General features: G+C 52.8%; 1 protein-coding gene across 8 annotated transcripts in view; it reads left to right on the forward strand.

The window, feature by feature from the left end:
• DLGAP4 (DLG associated protein 4) overlaps nucleotides 1–26,592 on the forward strand; it is an 83,667-nt gene that overhangs the window by 20,028 nt on the left and 37,047 nt on the right. Inside the window, exons 1-2 of one of the 8 annotated variants that reach the window (XM_021688987.2) lie at nucleotides 360–1,172; nucleotides 8,375–8,553. The exons of 3 other annotated variants lie outside the window; for them this stretch is intronic. In XM_021688987.2, coding sequence (XP_021544662.1) covers nucleotides 8,550–8,553 — 4 coding nt within the window. In that variant the 5' untranslated portion in view covers nucleotides 360–1,172; nucleotides 8,375–8,549. Of the gene's footprint in view, nucleotides 1–359; nucleotides 1,173–8,374; nucleotides 8,554–15,742; nucleotides 15,869–20,769; nucleotides 20,819–26,592 lie in introns of those variants that run through there. 4 more of the 8 variants (XM_021688989.2, XM_021688988.1, XM_021688986.2 and 1 more) reach the window with 4 other exon arrangements.

Genomic DNA, 26,592 nt, shown 5'->3' on the forward strand with positions numbered 1-26,592 from the left:
GGCTGACGCGGGGGGCGGGGCGGGGCGGGGCCGGCGCGGGGCTTTAACACGAAGGCCCCGCCCCTCGGGCGTACAAAACCGGAGCCTCGGGCCGGGCCGCGTGAGGGAGGAGGGTGAGTGCCCGCCGCTGGCCGCAGCTGCCGCCAGCCTCGTCCGTCACTCCATCCGTCTGTCCGGTCCACGCCGTCGCCGCCACCGCCTCCTCAGCCCGGACGCCCGGGGCCCGCCCAGCGCCGCCCGGAGCAGCCGCGGCCCCGCGAGGAGACGGGCGCCGCCCCCGCCCCCGCCCTCCTCCCCGTCTGTCCGTCCGTCCGTCCGTCCGTCCACCCGCCCGCTCGCGCTTCCGTCCTTCTGTCCGGCTGCCAGCCTTCGGGCTGGTCTCCCCGCTCCGCCCGCTTTGTCTCTCCCCGGCTCGCTGTCTCTTTGTCTCTGCCCTCGCGGTGCCTCACAGCCCCTCCCTCACTCCCCGATCTCGGGTCTCCCTCACAGCGCTCCGCTCATCCCTCGGAGCCTCCCTTTCTGGGCGCCCCCGTTCCTCGGGACTCGCCCCCCGCCCTCATGGTGCCCCCCATCTTTGGGGGCCTTTTCTTCAGAACACCGCCCTCCGCCACGGCTCCCCTCTGAGCTTCCCGCACATCCTTTGGGGGGGTCCTCCCTTCCATCTGTATCCTCAAATCCCTGTGGTCTTGCTTCTCTCTTAGCCCTCATTTCCTCGGGGTTTTTCTTCTCGGTGCCCCCCATATACGCTGGGACCTCCGAGATCCTTGGGGTCTCTCTCCTTGGGACCCCCAAAAGCTCCCCAGCTCCCAGACTTCACCCCTCCCGGCCTTCCCTTGGTTTGTCTCCGTGGCTGTCGCTCCTTGTCCTCTCTCAGGCCTCTGTGGCCCCCCAATTCTGGGGGTTGGGGTCACCCGCTTTGCTCTCCCTGCCTCTACCCTCACATCTGTCTCAGTGGTCTCACCACTTAGCGGCTCTTGTGCTGAAGGCCCCCTTTCGAGCCTGCTCCTTTCCCCAGGGCTCTTGGCCCCCTTGCTTTCTCTGCCCCTGCTCCTTGTCTCCCCTGCTCTCTGCTCCCTTGTCTCTCCCTTTCCCTTTCTCTGTCTTTGCCGGTCTCTGGGTCTCTGACCCCCCTCTGGCCCTCATGGCTTTGTGTCTGGAGCTCTTGAAGCAATGTGAGTGGTGGGGTGTCCGGGTCGGGCCGGAGTCCGCCCGCAGGCTGGCCGCGGCGAGGCTCCATGGGGTTGGCGCTGGGGCTAGGGCTGGCGCTGGGGCAGGAGGCTCTGGAGCCTCCCAACAAAGGGGCAAGGAGGGAGGGGCCAGGCCGTCTGGCAGAGGTGGGAGTGGGGGTGCCTTCTTGCTCTGAGGCTTCTGCTTTAGTTGCTTGAGTGTGTGGAGGGTGCCACGGGCTGGACGTCCTGCCGGCTTGGTCCTGCATGGCCTGGCACTTTGTGATCGCTTGTGGGCAGGCCTGGGCTATTTTGGAGTTGGCAGGATGTGATATCACTTGGGCGTTTATTTAGACCCGGCTGGGGGTGGGAGCTGCGTTCTTGCCAACTTGAGTAATGAAATTTTGCAGGGGGGTGCGGCCTTTAGGCAGCTGGGCTGTAATGTTTGTGGCCAGAACTTTGCAGGCCACCAGACTGGACAGGTGAACAAGATTACTGTGCTGCTTTGGTCTTGCTGAGACTCAGGATGAGGGGAGAGAGGAGTTCTTAATCTGACCACCCTTGACTATTCCGTTTGATGATCTAAGAACTCCGGGCCTTGATTCTGCCAGCTTCAAGCTGTGTCAGACCCTCGACTTCTCCAAGCCTCAGTTTTCTCCATCTGTAAAAAGGGAATAATTGTGCTAGTCTTACCAGGTTGTCATGAAAACCAATTGTGCTAGTCTTACCAGGTTGTCATGAAAACCAAATGAAAGGTCTGTAGACATGCTTTGTGAAGTGTTACTGTGCCTTTAAACTGAGCCCACAGGGAAAGCAGCTTGTCCAGGGTACACAGCTAGTTCATGGCAGAGCTAGGACAGGGATCCAGCCCCAGGACTCCCCAGAGTTCTTTACCTTTTGCTCCATTACCACCTGATTATTCAGGATTATACCTGCCCTTCCAGTGGGGCAAGGAGGAAGCTGTCCCTTATTTATGCCCTGATTCTTCTTTGTCAGTTTGTAAAGATAAGCAGGTGTGCATAGCTGGATGTCTGCTGGGAGACAGTTGGATTTTCCATGTTCCATCCCATTGTTGTTTGAGGGTGGGCCCTGCGTGGCCAGTGGCACTTGGGAATAAGGTCGGTCAGTTTGTGGTTGTGAACCTCTGCCGCTTTTCCTGCTTCCCTGTAGAGTGGGGGAACAAAAGCCTCAGCTGGGAGAGGCTCCACAGACCGCGGTGGGGGTGGGGGTTGCTGTCAAGGAGCCTAGGATGTCCTAGAACTTTGGAGCAGGAGATCAGCTGTTAGAGCACCCTTGTCTTATGGATGAGGCCCAGAGAGGCCAAGGACCTATACAGGGTTGAGCAAGGACTCTTGGTCCTATTTCATGGCACTTCCTCTGAGGAGGTCACTGTCAGGCTGGTATCACTTGCCCACTGGTATATAATGACAATTTCTAACATCCATTGACCTTTTACTGTGGGTCCTGTGCTTGACACACTACTCAGACTGTGTGCAGTGGGGAGCAAGAAGGGCTTGGTCCTTGGCCTGGAAGTAGGGGGTTGGGATTCTGGTCCCCACATCTTACCACTCTCAGGGAGGCCACTTTCTCCTGGGCTTCAGCTTCCTTACCTGTAAAATGGGAATAAAAATCTTTGTCGTAAAACTGATTCTGAAATCATAGAATTCCTAAAGAAATGCTGTGAGGCAGAATGCCAGGGTTCTTCTATTCCTGGCTATGCTAAGATGCAGTGTGACTTCAGACAAGTGTTCCCCTCTCTCTCTGTTTTTCTTTCTGAAAAATGAGGGAGTTGGATAGCATGGTCTCTTAGGTGCTTCCAGCTCTGACATTTCAGGATTCTAAGGTAACTCAAAGGCCACCTATTTGTACTTACATCTCATCTTAGCTGTTAATGGTGTGCCTGATCACAGAACAAGAGGGAGAATGTGTTGAATACTGCAGGGTGTGTGCTGATAGGAGAGAGATCCTGTCTGGGCAGAGGGTTCAGAAAAGCTTCCAGGAGGAGGCAGTGCTGGAGTTGGGCATCTCTATACCAGGCATGTTCTGCCACTAATACAAACTGTTACAGAGAGTGGAATTAATGTGGGATTTAGAGCCTTAAACACCTGATTTTAATTGGTCTCCATCATTCACTCCCTGTGTAATCTTGGGCAAGTTACTTTCTTTGGGCTTCAAGTTTCCTCATCTGGACTCAAGATAATCATATTTACACTACAGGATTGTGGTGAGGATTAAGTGAGATTATAGATTTAAAAAATACCAAGTACGCAGTAGGCACTTAATAAATATGAACTTTCATCTCCCAGTAATATCTGGATTACTTTTTTCTTTGTGGGAACAAGACAGACCCAGCTTCTCCCCGCTTCCCCCCTCCCCACACCGACCCCCTGGTGCTGAGGTTCAGGTAACAAGGAAAGCACCTGACTGTTGTAGTAAATAATAGGAGTAATCCTCTAATCTCTCACTTGCTATGTGAGCCATTGTGTAATCTGTCAGGCGCTTTCCTGGCCATTGTTCCTCACAACAGTCCTGGGAGGAAGTCAGAAACCACTGGAGTTCTCTCTGCTTCACAGGTGAATGGAGAATAGGGGGCCCAGAGAGGCACGAGGACCTGTTCAGGATCCATGGCATGCCAGTGTCGGGGTGGGCTTGAGCCCAGACCTCTTGACTTTTCTTCTCCCACAGCCCACAGCTTTGCTCCAGATGTATTGCTTCTGTCTGGTAGCCTGCCCCTCAGGCCTCCTTCTCTAGTCTGGCATCTATTCTGTAGGGAGGGTTTGCTTGACATTTCCTCAGCCTCTGAGCTCATCCCAAACTTCAGCGGGACTAGCCTGAGGCTGGGCGGGGGCTGAGTCACCACCTTTCCTGGCTTTCTCATCCTCAGCAGCTACCAGACTCACCCAGAGGGCCAGAGACCTGCCGGTTGTAGGACAACAGCAAGGCAGGCTTTCCTCCCAGCAGCTGATTGGCTCAGGGAAGTCTCTCCCTGGGCTTTTAGGGAAAGGCTGCAGTGGTGGCTCCCCAGGGATCTGGAAGCACGAGCAACACTGAACACCTGCTCCAACCCTTTATTTGTGCTGTACCCTCCCCCTGTGGTACCTTCTCTTCCCTTTGAGGCCCACATTGTCAAATGCCACCACCTCCTCCAGGAAGTCTCTGATTGCTGCTCTCGAGTCAAACAGACTGAATTCTGTCCCAGGTCCATACTTGCTAAAAAGTGGTTGCTTCACCTCTCTGTGCCTCAGTTTCCTAATATATATAAAATTTAGGTTCCTTATCTTTGTAAAGTTTAGGTTCCATCCCCAAAGAGTCTCCTTTGGCAGATCTGGGGGCAGGAATCGACTTTACAAGTTCAGCCCTCTGGAGGAGTCTGATGCTGAGAACCTGTGGGCTGCACTCTGGGAAAAGCTGAACTGAGAGTTTCCTGGGCTGGTATCACAGCTTGGCTTGTCCCCACTGCATGACCTTGGATTGATCACATTTCTGCACCTCAGTTTTCTTTTGTCATATTGGGATGGAAATCCCTCACACGTTGCCAAGGATGAGAACTTCCTCGAGAAATGGGCACCTTTATGCTCTGCCGCCGTTTACCAGGTGTCAGGGACTGTGCTGGATTATCTCAGTATCACTGCAGCAATCCCGTGATGCAGATACCAGTACTTTCCTCGTTTTACAGAGGAGGAACCTGGCTCCTCCTCATCTTTGTTGTGGGCAGGGTTGGTTGTTTCCAGAAGCAAGTCACCCTTTCCTTGCTCAGCCCTGGCAGCAGACACCTGGCCAGGGTGAGGGCTGTGGAATTGAACACCTGGGCAGGAATGCAACCGAGTCGTCAACAGGAATTTAATGAGGTCGATGAGGTGTGCAGTCTGAGTGCCTCTCAGATTCCCGGGTTCCCCAGTCCTGGCTGTAGCTGCCTCCTCTCCCTCAGGTTGTGTTAGAATCAGCTGGTTCTTCACCCATCCACTTCTGGGAACCAAGGCTCCCTTAAAGACAAATAATAATCTGTATTATACAGCTAAAAGATTATTTCTTGTTTCACAGTGAGGAAGCAGGCCCAGGTAAGGGGAAGGACAGGGACGTGCCTAGGATCCCAAGCCAAGATCATGCCAGAGCTGGGCAAGAACCATAGCCCTGCCTGCCCACCTAGGTCTCCATTTCTGTGTATCACTGGCCTGGGTCAACCAGTGGAGAGTGGGAACACCGAGGTGTGGTTTGGCCAGTGAAGTTTCCTCACAGGACAAGAGCAGGAGAAGTGGTCCCAAGTGTTTGGAGCTAGACTTGGCTCAGCCTGGAGCCAGTGGGGCTTGGAAAGCACTTTCTGAGACTTGCCCTCCCAGCCCTGGGCCAGGCTCTGAGAGGGTGGGAAAGAACAGACAGGTCCTCTGCCCCTGGGAACTTATGGTCTGACAAGGGAGACAAGGCCTACAATTATGAGAGACTGTGTGACAGTCTGTAATTAAGCGTCTGCTGAGGAAAAGCATTGTTTGAGAAGGAAGAAGTGAGTGTGTGCCAGAGGAAACAAGAGTCCTCTTGAAGGGGGCTGGATTTGCAGAGACAGAGGGTGGGGCTGACATTCTAGGGAATGGTTTGTGCAAAGGCAGGGGTGCGGAGGCTGGAAGCTAAGCATGTATTTAGGGAAATAGTGAGTAGACTGATTTTGCTGATGCATCAGGACTCTGGATGAAAAATCTGGGAGAGGCCAGGAAGTTGTAGGCAACATTGAACATCAGCTGAAAAGCAGAGGCTTTGGGGAGCCGTGGAAGGTTTTAGAGCAGGGGTAGCACGACTGGAGGAGTTTTTTTTTTTTTTTCTTCAAGAAGGTGAATCAGGCTGGGTGAATTGGAATGAATGAAAATGATGACAGAGAGGAAGCTTCGCAAGCATCCAGATGAAAGGAGAGGGTGAGGTTTGGGTGGAGCCAGGAAAGGACAGTTGGGCTAGCAGAGGTGGTTGTGCTCCCTCAGGAGAGCCCAGTCAGGAGTTTGATGGGCCAGAGGGTGTTGCTGCTTTGGGGGAGGAAATAACAGTCTGAGCAAATTGCTTGTACACCTGCTCTCTGCCAGGCTCTCTGCCAGGGCCTCCATGGGTGCTGTCAGAAATCCTTACACCAAGCCCGAGGCAAGTGGGCTTACCATCTCCCTTTTACAGATAAGGAAAATGTGGTTCAGACCCAGGGCTGACTGTCCGCAAACCCTGACTCTTCCCACAGTTAAGCTCTGCTTCTTGGAAAGGAAACTCTGACTACTAGGGTCCTAGGAATAATCTGAGCCTTCTTGCCCTTTGAATTGGGGGCACACAAATACCTCCCCTAAAGCCTACAAGCCTTTACTTTATAAAGGTCTGGAAAGTTGGGACTGGGTGCCAGTTTAGAATTTCTTCAAGGCAGGAGAGTCAGGAAAGTGAGGGGCCTTCACATCAGTTTTACTCGCCAGGCTGTGAGCAGCCTTCAGAGTCAGACCTCATATGTGTCTAGTCCAACAGTGGGCACATCCATGACTAGGTCCGTTGGGATTCTCAGCCAGCTGCCACCGGAGAGGGTGTTCCTTTGCCCAGCCAGAGGAATTAGCCACCCACAAAGGCAGGAAGGGACTTGTCCCAAGTTGCTCTCGGCATTGGAGAGCCAGGTGATGGAGCCAGTTCCCATTTTCCGGGCTGCAGCCAGGGATACCTCCTGGGCAGAGAGAAGAAGGGAACTGGTACTTACCGAGTGGCTTCCATGGGAGGCAGCAAGGGTTGGTCCCAGTGTGCATGTAGGAAACTCATGGCTTGGCCATTCTCCTCTCTGTGTCCTCCTGAGCTGGGCCTTGGGTCATGAAGCAGAGCCACCACATGGCAGGCACAGCCTCTGAGCTCTGTGCACCCCCCCACCTTGCCTCCAGTAAACACCCCCAGGATCCATATGCCAGTCTACTTTGGCAAATGTTCTCTTAAGCCCAACCGTATGCAAGATAGGATTGTAACTGCACCCCTCTTTTTCTTACCAAAATCTAGACAGAGGCTTTAATAGGGATTTTTGTGCTCCTTTCGATCAGACACAGCCTGAGGAAATATTCAGACATTGGAACAGTGGAGTAGAGCAGCCTGTACTGTCCCTTTCAAGTGTAATAATTCATTTGAATAAAGTTTTGTCATTTGTGCCATGCTTTCTCATAAATTTGACCATACACACATATATTCATTTTTTATCTTACTTCAGCACATTGGTTCTGAATCCTTAGTATTTGTTGAGCCTATTTTTGATTTGCAAAGCACTTTCATCCACCTAATCTCAGTAGATTTTCTACAACCCTGGGAGGTCATTACTATGCTTGTCATCCTTGTTTTGCAGAAAGTGACTTGACCAAGGTCATTCTGGGGTTCACCAGCTGAGCTCATTTAGTCAACCAATACTAGAGTGCCCGCTGAGGGCCAAGCAGTGTGCTGGCCCTGGTGCTACAGGGGCAAGCAGAGCAGGCTTAGAGACTGAGTCACTCACCTCCCGGCGTTCACAGGATCAGTGAGGTACAGCCAGGACCTTCCCCAGCACTCCTGACCTGCACACTGGGCTCTTTCCTCTGCGGACCCCTGTAGTTTGGGCCTGTGGCTTAGATCTAGACTGTTGTAGTCCGTGAGCCCTCGACCTAGAGCATCACGGTAAAGCAAGCCAAGGCAACAGTCTCTGCAAACTGAACTTCCAAAGTGACAAAGAGGTTTTCAGTAATGACTTAATTATTAACAAGAAGGTGAGGAAGGGCATCTCAACAGAAGGCCATCTGCTCCTTCTCTTGGGGTGGGGCGGGGGGAAGGTTGCCTGAGGGCCGCTATACCTAAGATCCTGGCCTGAATTTTCTCTAGCCTCCAAATATTTGATTACAGTCAGCACAGGTGTGGAGCCCTGTGGCCATGTGCTGAGCTGGGGACCCTCCCTTGCCTTCTTTAATATTAAATGAGATGAAATAAAGGCAGATCCTAGGATTTCTGGCCCAGCCCCCTCAGGTCCCATGAGTGGGAACCAAGTGTAAGGGAGGTAGGGACCTGTCGGCATCTCCTATTGAGAGAAACAGTCCTTCCTTTTTCCCTATCTTATCAGCCTGGCATCATTTCCCCACTGCTCCCTGTAGGAACTCTCAGCTGAAACTGTCCCACATTCAAAACCCTCTTCAAATCCTCCCTATACCTTAAGGCCACGTTTTTCCTGAGTCTTCTCTGACCTTGTCCCCCCTGCGCAGAGCCCTGCAGTGTCCAGGCTGCCTCCGGCTACTCTCAGAGGCTGGCCACCTGCTCTACAAGGCGGAGCGGCAGCCTTTGAGGAGACTTCAAAATCCAGATGCCTGGGCTCAAAATCCAGATGCCTGGGCCCTGCCCCCAGGGACTTTGATCCCCAAGCCATAGAGAGAGGTTTCTATGGGTAAGCATTTTGCTGGAGTTATTTTTATGTATAGAAACTACGTTTTTATTGAAAAAGCAATACATGTATGTGTTTAAACATTTCAAACTTTGTAGAAAAAAGTGCCCAGTGAAATATGTGTGTCTCTCCCGCTCTCCACTCCTAGAAAATCACTATGAACAGTCTTGATGTTTCCTTCCAGAAATATCTTCATATGCAGGCAACTGTGTCAATAACATCCCTTTCTATTACACAAACGTTTGGTAGCATATTCTCTCCCTATAGCCTACCATTCTGTACTTTGTCTTCTTTACACAAGTCTGTGTCTGTTGTAGATGCACACAGGTCCATGGCCCCCTTTTCCATGACCGTGTGACAGTCACACTGTTGGATGGAGCACCAGTCGTTTGTCCAGTCCTCTACTGGAGGACATTTAGGTTGTTTCCAGTCTCGCTGCCGTGAGCAGTGCCGCAGCGAGTGCCCTTGCCCACGTGTATGTATGCGGGTGTGCCTGCATGAAACTTGTTACAAAGAGTCTGTGCACCTAACATTTTGTGAGATAGTTTGAATTGCCTTCTTTTGCATTCTGAAAATGTGTATATTTTTAAAAAGTACCCTGCCTTCCCTAGATTCAAGTTCATTTCCTTAAGTTATTGGCCCAGACAGGGAAAGGGGGTTGGCCAGTGTCACTCAGCAGCCCCTGGCAATGAGGTGTTTCCAGAGTAAGGGGTAGCTGAGAGGAAGTGAGGAATGAAGGGAAGAAATGGGCTGGAGGGAACTCTCTTACAGGTACCTGGGGACCTGTTGATGACTTGGTCTCCAGGGAGAAGCATCCCCCCTCCCACACTGCATCCTCCTTCCTGCATTTCTCGGGCGTGGGCTGCACGGGGCCAGTGAACTCATTCATTCAGCAAATATTCACTGAGCTCCTGAATCCCAGTGCAGGCTGGGCCAGTAGGTCCCTGCCCTTCTCTGAGCCTCAGTTTTTTCATCTGAAAAGTGGGGAGGTTCATCCGTGCCTTTCTCATGTCACCAGGCTAGTGGGAAGATTTGGTAAACCAGCCAGTGGGGAGCCCCCATAAAATAGATTATAGTGGTCTTAGCTAGACACTGTGCCGGGCACCCTGGAGTTGTGGAGTCTGATGTTAGTTCCAGTCCTGGGTGGGCTGCCTTCAGTCTTAGCAGATGGCCTGGTCTGCCCTCAGATTGGGAATTTGGGGGCAGCCGTTGGTGGGTGTCGCCACTTGCTGTGCCAGGACAGTCAGGCTCCTGCCTAGGATGCATTTGCTCTGCCCTAGGATGCTGGAACTCTCCAGGGCCCGCCTCAGGATGAAGGTGATCAGATGACAGGTGAGGAAGAGGTAGTCAGGGAGGCCAGGAGGGTCCCCACACCGAGGCCAGTTTTGTCTCCTCCAAGCCAACAGAAAGGTCCTTTAGCGTCCCTTACGGGGCATTTCTACGGCTCCCTCTCTGCCTTCAGCGGTGGTAGGGATGAGGAAGGAGAAGTTCTCTAATTTTTCTAGTTCAAAATGACTAGTTTAAAATCACGAGCCTAGTTCCTCCCTCCCATTTTATCAATGGGAAAACTAAGTCCTGGAGTTGAGGGCCTCCTCCCAGGTGAGTGGGCAGCCTTAACTGAAATTAGAAGCCAGGGGTTCAGCCCTCCTCGGCCTTACCTCTCCCCATCTTTCCCACATCGTCCCACTCTTTAGTTTCACTTTGGGGTTAAAAACCAAAGTGAAAGAGAAAGGCAAAGCCGGAAGCAGCTGCTTCAGACCCAGCCCAGTCTGGGATTGGCCCTGGGGGACCCAGGCCGAGCTGGTCTCCCAGGAGGGGGGCAGGCCTCTTCTCCCTCTTGCTCTGGAGGCCTGGCAGTGGCTGGGAGCCCAGTAGGGCCCCGCGGGTGAGGCGCCAGGCTACAGACGCGCTGACATTGTGGCCTGCCGCTGTCTGGGAGACGGCCAGTCGGACGGGTTCCCTGGTGAAAGTCAGCCTCACCCGGGTGTGGTCACAGGTGAGGAGCCTTTTAAACGCCCATCCTTCTGGGGCAGGGTTGAGCTGGGCCTATGCTGGCCTGGGGAAGAAATCCTGGCTTCCCAAAACCAGCTTTCACGGAACAGTTCCACTCTTCCTGAAGGTAAGAGCTAGGGCCCTGTCTCCACTATGAAGACTTTTAAACTTTCAGTCACTGTGGTTGGGGGGGCGGGGGGGCACTTACCTCAATTCCTGGCGGTTTCGTAAGGACCCAGGCGGCCTGAAAGCCTTTTTGCTTTCTTGGTTCCCGTCCCAGCCCCAAGAACTTGGCGAGGACAGGGTTTGGGGGAGCAGGAGCCATGGCTTCTTCCTGAGTTTTTAGGTGACCTCAGGCAAGAGCCTCTCCAGCTCTGGGCTTCAGATTCCCCATTGGTTTCTTGGCAGGAGGAGTTCCTTATAGCTCTGCTGTTCAGTTGAATCAGTTTTGGTCCCTTGGAAGCTAGCGAGTATCTTAACACCTGATTTGGTTGGCCTGGGTATTTCAAAGATTAGCTGTTATCCAACTCGCTGAGGTCTTGAGTTCCTATTTCTCTGTGCTTTTTCTAAGAAAATTCTCAGACTTGCCAAAGCAGATACAGTATCAATTTTGTTGCTTCAACAAATACAATTTCTGTGTACCTCTCTTGTCTGCACAATCACAAGGTCCCCAGACACAGAGCCATTTTGGTTCAAGGCTGCTCCCTGAGGGCACACACTGAGCCCAGGGTGGGAGATGGATCAGGTGGGTCCCCGGTGAAGGACTGCATTGATGATCCACACCTGGCCATGCGCCTCTGGAATGCAGAAAGCTCGCATTGATAAAGCCCGGCTTTAAGGCTGAGCCAGGCACTGGGGGAGGAGCCCAGAGGTGCAGTCAGGAGCTTAGGTCTAGTGTCCTACTGCTGGGGTTTAGATCCTGGGCAGCCACTGACAGCTGTGAGACCTTGGGCAGGTTCCTTAACCTCTCTAGGCCTCAGTTTCTTCACTTTCAAAATAGAGCTGATAATATTACTGACATTAGTTTCAATGTGAGGACAAGAGAAAAATGTGTGTAACGCATTGAGCACAGTATCTGGTACAGAGGAACCACTGAAAAAATGTTAGCTGCTGCTATTACATCCAAGGGGGGAGAGAAGACGTGAAATAGCTACAGACTGTCCATGTCCCATGCCTGGAGACAGTGATGTAGGTGGACTGGATGGGGTGTTTGGAAGGACACCAAGTTATTGTTTGCCAAGTGCAGGGCTCTGATGGGGACTCTGGAGTGAATCAAGGCAGGCTTTCAGGAGGAGGTGGCCTTCAAAACCTCAGAAGCTGGGTAGGATCCGGATGGATGGAGATTTTGAGAAGACACACTGGGGTATGGGCGCGCCCTTCGTAGGGTAGAGGAAGGTGCTGTGGGTTGGGGAGGGATGGCAGGGGTTGGCTGTCCAGGGGCCAGGAGAGCCGAGATCAAGCTAGAATGCCTGCCGAGGGCCATTAGAGTCCATCAGGCACTCATGGCCGGGCACTCAGAGCCAGAGCTTGTCTCTGGAGGGTCATCACTCCTCAGGCCGGTTTCCTGCTGGAGCCCATTACTGAGTGTGCTGTGAAGAGATTTGTGAATTCCTGCCTCTCCTGGAACTTTCTTGCCTTCCCAGTCTTCCTACACTTCATGACATGGTATTGCCCTGCACAGCGGTGTGGTAGCAATCTGGAGGTGCCTGCCTGCCTGGGGGCAGTTGTGGGCCAGGGTGGGGTAGGAGGAGCGGGGCTTGTCTGACAGCACCTATAAAAGCTGGCTGCCTCCGCTCCTGCTTCCCCTGCAGTTTCCTCAACGGGGTCACACATAGCCGTGCATGGGGACAGTCCAGGGAAGGGGCTTGGGTTCATCCCAGCCAGTTCCTCCCTCCTCACCACCCGACCTCCAAACAGCCACCACCTCTTTTTCCAAACGGTCAGCCATTCCTGTGCTCAGAGAGCCCGGCGCTGAGCCCCGGGGGAGGGGAGAGAACAAGACACACTTGGTCTCCTTCCTCAAGGAGCTTCTGTCCAGCTTGGAGTCCCCATCCCAGCAGGTGACAAATACACGAGATACTGTCTGCTTGCGAGAAGAGCCCTGAAGGAAACAAATAGATGCTGAGAGGGACCTATTCAGAGAGGATGGGGAGGGCAAGTCGGGAGGTGAGGTGGCCAGTGGAAAGAGGCAGTCTGGCAGAGTGGGAACAGCAGGGGAGTCAGGACCCTCAGGTGGAAAGTGTTTAGCATATTGAGGAACAAGGAGTGATCTGCAAGGTCAGGCAGGGCCTCATCATCTCAGTGACCTTGTTTGCTCTGAAGCAAACAACTTTGCCCTGTAGGAGCCCAAGGTGTTGATGGATTAAGAGGTGTTTTTGGTTTTGTTTTAAAATTAACATCAGAACTCCCAAATACTTACCTTCTGATTGGTTTTCATACTAATCCCTAAGTCATCAAGAAAAGGCTTCTTCAGCACTCCGTATTTTTTTTTTTAAAGATTTTATTTATTTATTTGACAGAGAGAGACACAGCGAGAGAGGGAACACAAGTAGGGGGAGTGGGAGAGGGAGAAGCAGGCTTCCCGCGGAACAGGGAGTCCAATGCGGGGCTCGATCCCAGGACCCTGGGATCATGACCTGAGCTGAAGGCAGACGCTTAACAGCTGAGCCACCCAGGTGCCCCTTCAGCACTCCGTATTTATTACTCACTTCCTCTCACATACTCCCTCACAGTTCACGAAGCTTTGTTGCTTCTTTTGGCAGTTTGTTTGTTTGCAGTTATTATTGCTGTTTTTAGAGGTGATGGAACAGAGAGGTTAAGTGATTTCCCAAAGTCACACAGCTTAATCAAGATTTGAAGTCTTGGGTCACTGTTCTTTCTGTTCTACCACACTACTGTGTAAGAAGGCCAAAGCAGAAGTTTCTATTTCTTTTTAGCAAGGTTGCAATTCTAAAATGATCACAGTTTAAAAAGTTTTGGTATAGAATGATATAATAGTAATTGTGTCCAGGCAATGAGATTAGAATGACCTTCTCCTCCCCCTATTTTCTATAGTTAATTCTTTTTTAATTTAAACTTTTTATTTCCACACAGTCTCCCATCCAACTCTTTTCCAAGGTTTTGATACCATCACTGTCCTTAAGGACCTCAGATCTTCCTTATTTTCTATTTGAATTCTTTTTATTTCTCTTTCTTGAATGTCTGAAAAGAGAATGCAGGCAGATTATAGATCAGCCTCTGCTCACAAACACATTTAACTCAAAGCAGAAATTTTTAAAGTTTATGCATACAGTAGTTTTAAATATTTTATTCTGTAACTTTTGGATTTGGGGTGTAAAACAGCAATTTGATAATTCAGCTCATTTGTAAGGAATCCCTCAGTAGACTCCTCGCTAGCCCCCCTCCCGCCCTTTAAAGCGATTTGGGATAAAATGCACATAACAACAGTTTGCCATCTTACCTGTTTTGAAGTGTACAGTCCAGTGGCAGTAAGTACCCTTACATTGTTTCACCACCCCCATCTCCAGAACTCTTTCCATCTTGCAAAACTGAAACTCTTCACCCATTAAACAATAGCTCCCCATTCCTCCCTCTCCCCAGCGCCTGGCAACCACCATTCTACTTTGTCTCTAGGATTCGACTCCTCCAGGTGCCTCATTCACAAGGCTGTCTTAAGAGGATGTATTTGAAAAGGGGGTTATATGATATCTCTGAACAATGAAGTCTTTGGGTGGTGATTCATTCTCCCAGTTAATGCACACTGCAACTCACAGCTTCACGTGACCGCGTTCCAGCAGAGTTAACAGGCTGATCATCTCCTGGGAGGGCTTTTCTTTGCAGATGTAGCCTTGGTTCCAAGGCCCTGTGGCTGAATGGAACCTGGCCACAGCCCCCCTATGGAGGCGGGATTATAGGATGGGGAAGGCTGTGGATGTAATCCTAGGACCCAGGCACAGTTCCTCAGTTAGCTGCTTACCTGCTGTGGGATTTGGGCCAAGTCCCTCCACCTCTCTGAGCCTCATCTTCCTTCTCTGAGACGGGACAGTACTTTCTGTCATGTGGACAACCCAAAATCGGTGAGATAGATAATGGACTTCCCTTGGCAGTTTTGAGGATCCTAGCACAGTGTTCAATTGTGATTAAATGTAAGGGAAATGGGACTCCTGATTCCCATGTTACAGAAGCAGCAGAGACTTAGAAGTGGTGTGACAGGCCTGAGGTCATTCAGCATTTGGGCGTCGACCCTGGGCTGAAACCCAGCCACCCTCAGTCACAAGCAGCAGCTACTGTGGGTTCCTCGTTGGTCAGTCTTTTGATGGGTAGGAGATTGTGAAACAAATAGTTGCTTTCCCATCTTACTGGATTGAAAACATTGCCCAAGAAACTCTCTTGTTGGTGGGCCTGCAGGGGAGGACATGGGGTGAAGGTTTTGGTGCGGAGTCAAGGACAGTGATTCTGCATCATGGGAATAGAGTCCTAAAGCATTTCTGTGGTGATCATCTTGCCCAGGGACAACACAAATCTTGCACTTCGCAGTTACTGCCCATACTAGGCCTGTGGCAAACATCAGTCAATCACAGGCACTCCCACTGAGCCTGGACACAGCTCCAGGATCCTTCTTACCACAGGCAGGTACTCCCAATGACCCGGAAGTAGCACACCCAGTGAAACCAGTGCGATCTCCAACCTAGTACAGTCCCGAGCTTTTACAGACAGGTGGCAGTCCTGGGAGGGAAGGGACTGCTTCAGGAGCAGGTGATGTCACAGGTCTCTCTGTGAGAACAGAAAAGGGTCCTTTGGCAAGACAGCCCAAAGCCTGGAGAGGTGTGATGAGTATGCTTGCAAAAACATCGCGGCACAGCAGCTCCCAGGGGGGTAGAAGTTGTCGAGGTAAAGTCCAGTTTCTTCAGGTGCTCTTTGGGGTGCTGGCTTGGGCTTGAGGTCTTTGTGGAGGTGCACTCTCCACCAGCAGGAGGAGACCAAACTTGTCTTTCTACAGTGGCTTATAGCTTTGAGGGAATGTGTGCAGTCTTAATCGTCAGTAAACTTGTGTTTTTACTATTTGTGACACTGGATGCTGTGAAGGTTGGGTTCTGGAGATTGAAACCCATAGGGTTTGCACTCACTTAGCAGATAGAATGTGACTTGCTGTGTGACGCTGAGCAAGTCCCTCAACCTCTCTGAGCCTCCGTTTCCTCAGCAGCACAAGGGGAGATGGTGAAAACATATCCTGAGGGGATCAAATATAAGACGCAGGTGTAAGGACCTCGGACAGTGACTGGGCCACTGCAGTAGCCACCGATTCCTGAGCAGACACTAAACACTGGTAATTATGACTGTTAGCCGCTAATCACCCACTTAGTACCCTGTGCCATTGTGGGGGCAGGGCTCCGTGGCTGGGGTGGGGAGGTTGGTGACCTTCACTTTGGGTGGGTGTTCTTTCAAAGAGATCTCCCCAAATTCACCATAATGTGCTTTCAGAGGTGGTTGGGAAAAAATTGACCAGGGACGGGTCCGGGGGCATGAGGAGGGAGCCTGTAGTCACGACTTGTCCCAGCGCCTCTGTCTTCGGCTTGCCAAGTCACTTCTTACAGATTCTTTTCTACTTGCTGTGTCCTCAGTCTTCTTCTGGAGGAAGGCCCTGTAGGCCTGTACCACTTTTGGGGTAAAGTCAGAAGCAGGGTCCTATCTCCTAAATGTCAGCAGACATTTGCCTGGGCACCTCTTCTGGGCTGGAGACAGGGTTATAGGGATGGAAACCACATAGCCTTCAGGGGCCTCAGGGTCTAAAGGGAGAAGGAGAAAAGCAAACAGCACGATGCCCAGGGCCTGGAGCACATCTAAACATGGGGCGTGGACCCAGCGAAGGAGCCAGTCAGGGAAGGCTTCTTGGAGGGAGCCATGCCAGAACTGAGATCTGGAGGAGGCGGCGGAATGAGGGAGGAGGTAGGGTGTTGCAGGCAGGGAACAGCCCATGCCGAGGCCTGGAAGCTGAGAATGTGATGTGTTGGCATGAAGAGGGTGGTGGGGAGAGAGGGGAGCTTGGCAAGGCAGGGACACCAGTGGTCACCAACCAAAACTATCAGATGGTGATACACGTGTGGCGTGGAGGGGGTGGGCAGCTGTGGGTCCTCACACAGGGCACTGAACCCGCCTGCCCCGGCCCCTGGCCTGCGGAGTGCTTCGGAGGGGCTGGGATGGGGCAGCGGCTGCGTGGGCCCCCACCAGGCCCTTTCGCACCCGCTTCTCCAGACATTCACAGCAGTTCTAGGGCAGGGGGCAGGGCAAGCAGCTATCGGTGGCATGTTATGGATGAGAGAAACTGAGGCCCAGGAACCTAGTGGTACCGTGAGTGAGTGCAGAGCTAGTGCTCAGAAGCAGGTAGCAGGTGCTGACGGATCTCCTGTTCTGAGGGTGGGCTTATCATCTCAGGTGGGGGCTCTGTGCTGCCAGACTTCCCGGAGGAAGGCATCTTAAACCCCGTCTGTGCCGAGGCCCTGGTGCTAGTCCTCACATCATTTCCCATGTAGCTGGGCTGAATGAACATTCTCCTCTGTCTTTTTTGCTTGTTAACAATTCTCTGGATGGGGAAAAAAAAAAGTTTGAAGTATGAATGTCACACATGCACACAAATGATGCCTGATGTCCCATCCAGAACTGGGTGTGACGTAGGAGGGCAAAGAAAGAACAGACAACTCGGACTTGGATGGAATCTGAAGGGTCACACCCATGAGGGCTTGTGTCTTCTCCCAGCAGCCATCATGCCTGTGTCTGGCCTCGCTGCACCCTCCTGGGCAGCTCTGCCCTTTAGAAAGTGCCTCCTTATAATGCAGAATCTGGTTCCCCTTAACAGCCTCACCTTCCTGTCCCCACTCGGGTTGTAGTGTGATGACATGGAGCACATGTGTGTGCAACATCTTCTAGGTATTTGAAGACAGTAGCCATGCTTTTCTGAATTGGCTTTCTTGTCCAGAACACCGTCCCAGTCTCTCTAAGCCCTCGCTCATGTTGAACAAGGCGTGACTCATGGTACACATGTATCACACCCCATTTGTGGCAGATCTCTGACAGGCAGCACTAACCAGTCATAGCATTCGTGATCAGTCAGTCCCGGCTTTCTCAGGCTCCCTGTGGCCCCGCCCAGCAGAGGAGGCATTTCCTCGCCACCTCGGCATTTACTGCATTTACTGCATTTACTGTGAGTTGCCTCAGCACAAGGACTTACGCGTCCTGGATCCTCCTGCCTGCCCAGGACCCAGCGTGGGAATTCCCCGCTGTAAAATAGGCATTTGTCATCACGGATGAATTTGAGACTTCTGCCCATGTGGAATGCCTTCTCTTCGGGCTCCAGCTGGGCAATGCCCCCTGTCCAGAGTCGCCAGCATCACGACCATCATCCCGAGTTCAGTGGGGGCTGCCCCCCCCCACCCCGCCCCGGTCCTGTCCTGTACCTTTTCTGTCGGTGCAGCCTCAGGCTGTGTCTGTGGTCAGCAGGAGTCACTAAGGCATTTTCCCACACGTGCTGCTTTCTTATGTAATGGTCTAACATGGGATCCAAACTCAAAATCTTAATATAAGCTCTGAGGACTAGGCCCTCTCCCTTCTTACGTCCCTGTCCCCGGGCCTGGCACCAAGGCAGGCGGCACTGCCAGTGGTGGTGACCTGACCTGAACCCAAGGTTTTCCCCATTCAGTTCCATCCTGTTTGTTTCATCCCATCTCTCAGCTCCCCAGGCTTCTTGGCTCCTGATCCTGTCACCCGATATACCACCTGTCACTCTAGGCACAGTGAATGAGCCCGTTAACACCTTCTTTCTATTCTGGGATCCTCTCGGTCATTCAGAATGATGAAAGAGGCCAGCAATTCAGGTGCATGGGGCCTGGCAGTGTCTGGCTCTGGACACAGGGGCCTGTGACAGCTTATAAAAAGCCAGGCTTTTGTGACTCATCACCAGGGTTTGACGTCAGCCCTCCAGAAGTGAGGGTGGTTTTTTAAGGCTTTTTCTAAGTTGCATTTCCCAGACCGGGCTCCTGAGACCTTGGAAAGGCAGCAGTGAAGCCCACATGCTAGGGCCGGTATTTGAAAAGCCAAATCTTGGATTCTCCACACCACCACCCCAACTCCCCACCAGGCCAGACAAGGGACTGTACACATCTGCTTTTTACACGGCCTGCGGCCACAGCAGCCCGTCACTCCAGGTATCATCTACTCCGTAGCACCCCCTCCTAGTGGTTATAACTTTGACATACAACGAGAAAGTCATGATTCAGTAACTGCAGCTTGGAAGCTGGCATCTCTTTAAAGCTCGGACTCCCAGGGGTGGTGGTAATAGGTGTCCTGGGGGGTAGGGCAGGGGCCCCTGAGCAGAACTGCTGGCAAAGCGGACTCCACAGGCAGGTCTCGGAGGATAAATAAGATAGCAAGACGATGTTTGTGGCAGATTCCAACACAGAAGGGATGAGGAGGGGGGCGCTTGGCTGGCCTGGTTGGTAGAGCGTGATCTTGGATTTGTAAGTTCAAGCCCCACATTGGGTATAGAGCTTACTTAAAAATAAAATCTTAAAAAGAGAGAATGGGCGAGGAGTGAATGTTGCCTGACAGGTTGCTTACCGGATACTTTGCCGTAATGGTAGAAGTGGATTTTGAGAATAGCATGCTATTTGGGGTCCCCTGGTCAGGGGCTGGAGGAGGTAGGGCTGCCTCCCTGAACGCCTGGAGCTGGTGGTCTCCAGGCTGGGAACCTGAAGGCATCTTCCTTTCTCAGTCTGGGGAGAAGAGGGACACACCCACACTTAGAGCCCCAGGCAGAGGCCCCTGCTCTGCCACTTGATCCTCAGAGAGCACATGTGCCTTTCTGATCCTCAGTTTCTTCCTTTGTACTATGAGGAGGTTGAAGTTGTGTGGTGGGTCTCAGGGTACTGTGTGGGAATTCCATATGGAGAAAAAATGGGAGCCGCTCTGAGGGACCTGGAATGGGATGGGAGTCAAAAAGGCCTTCCTCAGTTCCCCCCTGGGGGCCCTCAGAACCTGGTTTGAAAATTACTGGCATTATTATCTCCTAGGACTCTGGAATTTGGAGGCTCCTCCTCCTCATTTCTAATCCAGCACCCCTGCAACCAGCTGTGTGACCTCTCTGGGCTTTACTTCGAAGCTGTAGTGAGAGCCAAGCTGGGGGAATCCTGGGCAACTGGGGAACCCATGTCAAGGGTTCTGGTGTTTCTGGTGAGAGGGCCAGAGTGTCTGGGACCACACACCTGGAGGAGAAGGGCCTGAGGAAGGGCAGTGGGCCGCAGTGATCACAGACGGGGATGGGGGGGCCACCTTTTCCTTCCACGTGCTAGGGTTCTGGTCCAGGGGGCACCAGGCCTCTGCCCCCATGGCCAGCAGAGCCAGAGGCTGCCACCTTCTAACTTACTCAGGAAATCGTCAGACCCTGCTTGAGGGCCCCAGGAGCGGAAGCCCGTCTAGGTCCTGCCTGGGGGACTGGCCTGGCCGAGATCTCAGCCAGGCGCTGCTGGGTGGCACCAGACTCTAGCCGTGGGCATCATGGTGCAGCAGTAGCTACAAGCTCTGGCTCTGGGATCAAAAAGGCTGAGCTCAGATCTGGGCTTTTCCACTGTGCGACCTTGGGTTGCACGGACCTGCCTGCCACCTAATGTGGCACAGAGGTCTGTGACTGCTGGAGCAGTGGTCCTCACTGGCTGTGCGATCTTGGGTTGCTCACTTCTCTCTGAGCTTCATTTTCTTCCTCTTTGAAACGGGAATGGTCAGCCTGGTAAAGAGGTGGTGAGCTGAAACCCTTAAAGTGCTTCATGCTAGGCCAGCTCTGGGCCACCCTCAGCCAGGGGAGGGGCCCTGGAGCTTGTGAAGTCTCCCGACCCACTGCTTCCCGTCCTGGAGACCCAGCTGAGCTGCACTCTGGGTCCATCCGGAGGGCATTGCGTAACCCTTCCTCTGCCCCTCTGGCCTGAACGTGTCAGGACAGAACCCTCACACACCCTTGCCCCAGCTGGGGCGCAGACCGTGCTTCTGAGGAGCAGAGCAGCTGTCCCCGGGGCAGGGGGCAACCAGGTGGGGTCCTCTCAAGCAGCTGCTCCAGGCCCATGAAGGGGGTTGGCCATCTGCACTCCGGACCCTGTCCTCTCCCCCCACCTGTGCCCTGGTGCCAAGAACCTGAAGCCGGACCTGGCCTGCCGACCAGAAGGGGCTTTCTCTGCTTTCACCCAGCCAGACCTGAGACACCGTCAGAAGTACCTCCTGGCTGCTTAATTTCAAGGTTCCCAAGGGTGTCCTGCCTTTCCAAGGGGGAGGGTCTTGCAAACATAGCAGGGGGAGAGGGAGCCGGGGAAGAGGGGCTAGAGCTCCAGAAAAAGGAAAGAGGTCTGAGGACCGCTGCTCCAGCAGTCACAGATCTATGTGCACATTAGGTGGCAGGCAGGTCCCTGCACAGTGTTTTTTAAAACTTTGACTGAACTCATTCCATTTAAAAATATAAGGGTTTTATTATTTTTTTTTTTAAGTCCAGATTTCTTTCTTCTGTCATCCGGTTCCCACATGGCAGCTGTGGACCCAGAGGGGTTAGATAAGCAGTCTCCTATAGACATTTGAACTTGTGACCCCCATTCAAGGTCAGTCTGCTTAGTTTACAGCTGGGGAAACTAAGGCCCAGAAAGGATCAGGTCCTGTGCAAGGGACACTGGCCCACCACGTCCAGTGTTGAGTTTAGAACCTGGCACCTTGGCCTCATAGAACAGAGCTTTTCTACGCTGCCACTCAAAGTGAAAAGCCTGCTCCCTCATCTATAAAACATCAGTGATAATTATCTCCCCTCCCAGGCCTATGTCTGGAATGCAGTAGCACCTGGGCAGGACTCATTCAGTAATGATTCTTTTAAATCTGAACTTGTGATACGCCTGGCCTGGAAAATGTTGCTGGAAGCACTGCTTGCTTTCCCTCTCTGCCAACTTCTAGGAATGGTCATTTCCAAACAATTTCTGATACCCATTCCTTACGATTTATTGAGCTCTCATTCCCACAGCCTCATTACCCAACTTCAAGCAGCGTTGCTCAAGGCTTTACATCCCACCAGACTGTGTCCCTATAGTGCGCCTGTATGTGTGCGTGTATGTGTGTGTGTTTTGGGACTGACCTAAAAGGAGCTCAAAGCCCTGGCCCTGGGCATTGGATTCCAACTCAGACTCAGGAGTAGATCATTTTGCTTCCTTGAGCCTCAGTTTGCCCAACTGTCAAATAGGGGGTTGTTCATTTATTCAGTATTTACAGAACCCCGCCATGTATTGGCCTGGTGCTGTAAATTATACAAGATATTGAGGGTCTCCACCCTCGGGAACCTGTATTAGATACTCAGGATCCCTTTCTGGTAGGAGAGCAACAGAAGACAAGTAAACCAGTAAGTTGCTTAATGCATGAATGAAACAGGGTGGTCAGAGAGGTCCTTTTGAGGACCTGACTCCTGAGCAGAGACAGATCAGGATAGGAAGGAGTAGACATGCAAAGATGAGGGTGGGGATCATTTCACAGGTTCAGCGGCCCTGAGGTGGGCACATGCTCAGAATGTTTGAGAACAGCAAAGAGGCTAGTGCGGCTGGAACAGAATGAGCAAGGAGAAGGTATAGGAACCAAGGCTGGAGATGGGGGGATGGGGAGGCCAGTTCTTATTGTAGGCCAAAGTGAGCAGTGTGCCTTTTATTCTTCATGGAGTGGGGAGCCTTTGAAGGCTTTAGAAAGGGAAGGAAGTAGTCCATTTTGTACTTTAAAAAGATTCCTCAGGCTGCTGTTGGGAGAGTGGTTGTGGGTGGGTTAAGCCACTGACAAAGCAGAAAGGAGGACAGAAAGTGGCAACCTAGACCAGGCTGGTGGGGATAGAAGCCAGTCTCTATAAAATGTGCTTTTGTGGGGGAGGGGCAGATGGAGGTGGATGGGAAGGGGGGGCATTCCCAGGCTTCTGGAGTGTGTAACTGAGTGCATGAGGTCCCCGCTCTCTGAGAGCAAGGCCATTGTGGGGGAGAAAGGGATTCAGATTCATTCTGGACACTCTCAGCTTGAGATGGCCTTGGCACTTCATGTGGAGCTGCCTGGTGCACTGGGCTATTGAGACAGGAGGTGATCTGCCCTCCGGCTGCTGTCCGGTCTGGTGCTATAAAACCCTCTAACTGCAGGCCAGTTGGGACGGACTTTCTGAGGGATACTGCAGGTGGGAAGAAGATGCCTCTGTTCCTGACAGCCCCAGGAAGCCAAGGACACAGCCCTCAGGCCTCCTTGCCTTGGTCCCTGTCTTCCCTTCACTGGCAACATTACCTCAGTCCTCCTTGGCCAAGCCGTGCCCTGCCCACAACGGTCTTCTCATGCCTTGGGGGCTGTCCTGCTCCTTTGCTCACAGAGGATCCCTTCACGTGAAAGCCCCACGTTTCCTTGCCAATGGGTGACTGGGGTCCCCAGGAGGTGATCACTCTCTCCTTGATCCAGAAACCATGGTAACAGTAGTTGCAGGGGCCCCGCCCATGATTATAAAGCTTCCTATCTGTCATCTCTTTGGCTCCTACTCAGGGCATATTGGGTAGCACACCCCATTTTCTGGGTGAAATCATTGATGTGCCCAAGGGTGCTGCCTCCACATGACCCTCACCCACTTAGTGCAGTGGGTGGGGGGCACAGGGTAGTAGCCTTCCGGCAGCCCAGGTTTAAGCCCCAGCCCCAACACTGCCTCTCTGGGAGGTGAGCTAGGGCGTTGTTCCGCCCCTCTGAGCCTCATCTGTAAACTGGAGCAGTGGCAGACCTACCTCGCATGCACCCATTTTGAGGATTCAGTTGGCTGGAGTGCAGTCCATCCTCCTCATTTGCAATAGTTACATTCATGAAGTCTGACAAACGCTGAATTAGTGAATGCATTCTGAACCATGGCTCCTGGGGGAAATCGAGGCCCTGCAAGACTTTGGCCACATTTCCACCAGCCAATCAATACATAACCTTATTTTCTGCGTCTTTCTGTTTAAAAATAATATACTGATGGTTTATTAACACTGAATTGGCCAGTAGCACTATGACTCATGCCCGCACAAGGCTTGTTGGATACCTATTTTCTCCATAGGCACATCACGGCCTTCTTCAGCGCTATGGAGAAATCACCAACAGAAAGAATAAAAATGTGAAAAACATACCTCTAAATAGACCAGGAAAAGCCCACTGGTTTATAGTAGGAGAGCTGAAACAAGAAGGCAGGGTGTCCCCTTGTTCAAGCTTAGCTAGGAAAGTGTGCACTGGGTGGGTGGCTCCGCTTCCCTGTGCGCGTCTGGCAGTGACCACAAAAACCCCGTGAGTGTCGGTTTCGGGGTTACAAACAAATGTTATCAAGTAGGTGAATTCGGATAGAGTCCCGAGTCATGGGGACTGACTGTGTATGAAGCCCCTGCTCAGGCCTGGCTCAGCCAGTGCTCGGTAAGGGCCACTGTTGGCATCGGAGCGCATCCTGGTTTCCGGACAGGACTCCAAGGGTGGGGCCGGGGCTCCCTGAGCTTTGTTGCTTTGTCTTCCCCAGTGTGCCACGTTTGTGACCTCTTGGCTCCTGTGCACGTTGGGGTCCGAGGCAGGTGTCGATCCTGGAGGCCCTGAAGGCCCCCGCTGAAGGGTTTGTTCCAAGTCCACTGGGTGGGTTGTGGCACCATGGAAAGGTTTCAGACTAAGCCGTGATGTGGTTGCATTTCTCAAGTGGCCGACCAAGGTGGAGGAGGGACTGGAGAGGCAGGACAGGAGGTTGGGGGCCAGAGAGGAGCAGTCTGGGTGTTCTAGGGGAGGCTGGCTCTAGATCAAGGGGACAAGGAACGGATGGGAGGGGCAGTTAGGAAGCACCTGGTCCTGGGGAGTGGTGGAGGATTCCCAGGAGGACGTTGGGGTAAGAGGTGCTGCCAGGCGCTCTCGCTGGAGTTTGGAATTAAAGTTTGAAGTTGCTAGCTCTGAAGGCACAGCGAGGGAGGTAGCTTCCAGACTGACACGGTGGGACAGTGGGGTCACGGCTGTCAGCAGGAATGTGGCTCTGAGAGGGCAGTCTGTCCCTGATCCTGACCTCGCTGCTCGGAATTGCTTCCCAACTTCCCGTTTTGGGGGAAGAAACAGAGGGACGAAGGGAGGCCTTTGAGACTGGTAGGTGGAAGCCTTGAGCTGTTTTTCCCACAGCACCCAAATGGGCTGCCCCGTTGAGCTGTGTCATTTGACAGGTTGCTCACTGGTGAGAGAGGGCAGGGATCCCATAGGCCCTGAGCCCTTCCTCTGACAAGCCCTTTCCTCAGCCTGACAGGGCCAGCAAAAGGAGTTAAGGCAGCTCTGGCTCAGAGGCCAGCGCTGTCTGTCCTCAGGGGGCTGACATGGGCCCCACGGCCTCTTGTCAAGCCCGCTGCCGTGGCTCCCACACTGTCTGGGGCCCCCTGCACCTGCTGCTCTTCAGGAGTCTAGGCCTCTTCTTCAGCTCCCCTGCCAAGCTTGGGCCCCCGGTTGCCAGCAGCAGGAGGGCCATGCTGGGCCTCCAAGGCACTTGCAGGGGGCTACTTGCCTGGGGTGGCTGCGTCTGTATCTCTGGGGAGACAGAGTCACAGCCATTCTGCTGAGTGTCTAAAGCTCTGTTGGGTCATCTTGTTACACGTTGACTTAAAAAAAAAAATGCAGAAATAAATTCATTCTGACCTGATAAGAGTTTGCTGGATAAGATCTTGAAGCAGAAGGCAGAAATGAGACAAAGGGAGCTTCTACTTAGAAAAAGCAAGGACTTGTGTGCTGTGGGGCAGGGAGGCTGGGCTAGATGTCTGGGGCCGGGGGCAGACTGCACGGAGGAGGCCTTGCACAACCGGCTCCTGTCTGAGCCTGGGCTTGACGGACTGGCTGGGCCGAGATGGGGGCAGGGAAGCATGCAGCTCCTGGGGCGGGGGGTGGGGGGGCCTCCGTGTGCGCACTGCTGTGGCTCAGCTGGAGGTATGTTCAGTCTCTAGCTTCCTGGGCAAATCTGAACGTTTTCCAGAGTGAATGGACAAAAAAGTTGGACCCACGTGCTATGTTGTTATAAATTGTGGCCCATAGAATGTCTCCCCTGGGCAGGGAGGGCCACAGTCCCATCCTGGAGGATGCGGTGCCGGCCAGGTCCAACATCTTGGGTCTCTGGGGCACTTGCCCCCCTCTAAAGTTTAACTGGCAAATGATGATTGTGCTGGATCCTGGGCTGGGTCCTGGGCTGGTGACACGCATGGGACACACACTCAGTCGGGCACAGCCACAGCCCCGAGTGTTCCAGCTGATCCACAGAGAAAGGAGACTGCCTGGGCCAGCAAGAGCTTGGGGTGGAGGGACTGGCTGAAGGACCCGCAAAGGGATTCTGGTAGGCCAAGTGCATGTGCAAAGGCTTGGGTGCATGCAGAGTGTGGTGTGTTTGGAAAAACGTACATTTGGTTCTCTGAAGCTGGAAGGGCCATGCTAAGGGGGTGGGAGAACAGGAGATGAAGCTGCAGGGATGGGTGGTCAGTCGGGACCAGGCTTTAGAAAGGGCTTCCAATAGGGGGAGGAGACAAGAAGCTTACATACTCCAGTGTTGGGAGCCTTCGCTAAAGCTACATGATCTTGACTTGGGGCAACTAACCAGTTTTTATAGGAGGGATGAGGTTCATTTTCTCATTCAACAAATATTATTGAGAGCTTTCTCTAAAGCTTGAGGTAGTACCCTGGGCCTGGGATATGACCTGCTGTGCCAAGACAGACAGAGTTCCCCCAACGGCCCCAAGCCTATAACCATCAACAAGTAAATGCCTAAATGAGCAGATGACAAATGCGACAGGGGCTCTGACGGAGATGCTGGCTGATCTGAGAGTAGAGGGCAGTCAGAGGAGACCTCTCTGAAGAAGGGACACTGGAAGCATGAGGAGTGGGGACTTTCCAGGTAGAAGGAGCAGCATGTGTAATAGCCCCACGCTGGGAAGAAGGGCAGTGGGGGCAAGGAACACAGAATGGCCGGAGTGTCCAGTCCTGGGCCTGTTTTTCATCCTTCTGCCCTGG

Source organism: Neomonachus schauinslandi, chromosome 10 (assembly GCF_002201575.2).
Source record: "Neomonachus schauinslandi chromosome 10, ASM220157v2, whole genome shotgun sequence".
Taxonomy (NCBI): domain Eukaryota; kingdom Metazoa; phylum Chordata; class Mammalia; order Carnivora; family Phocidae; genus Neomonachus; species Neomonachus schauinslandi.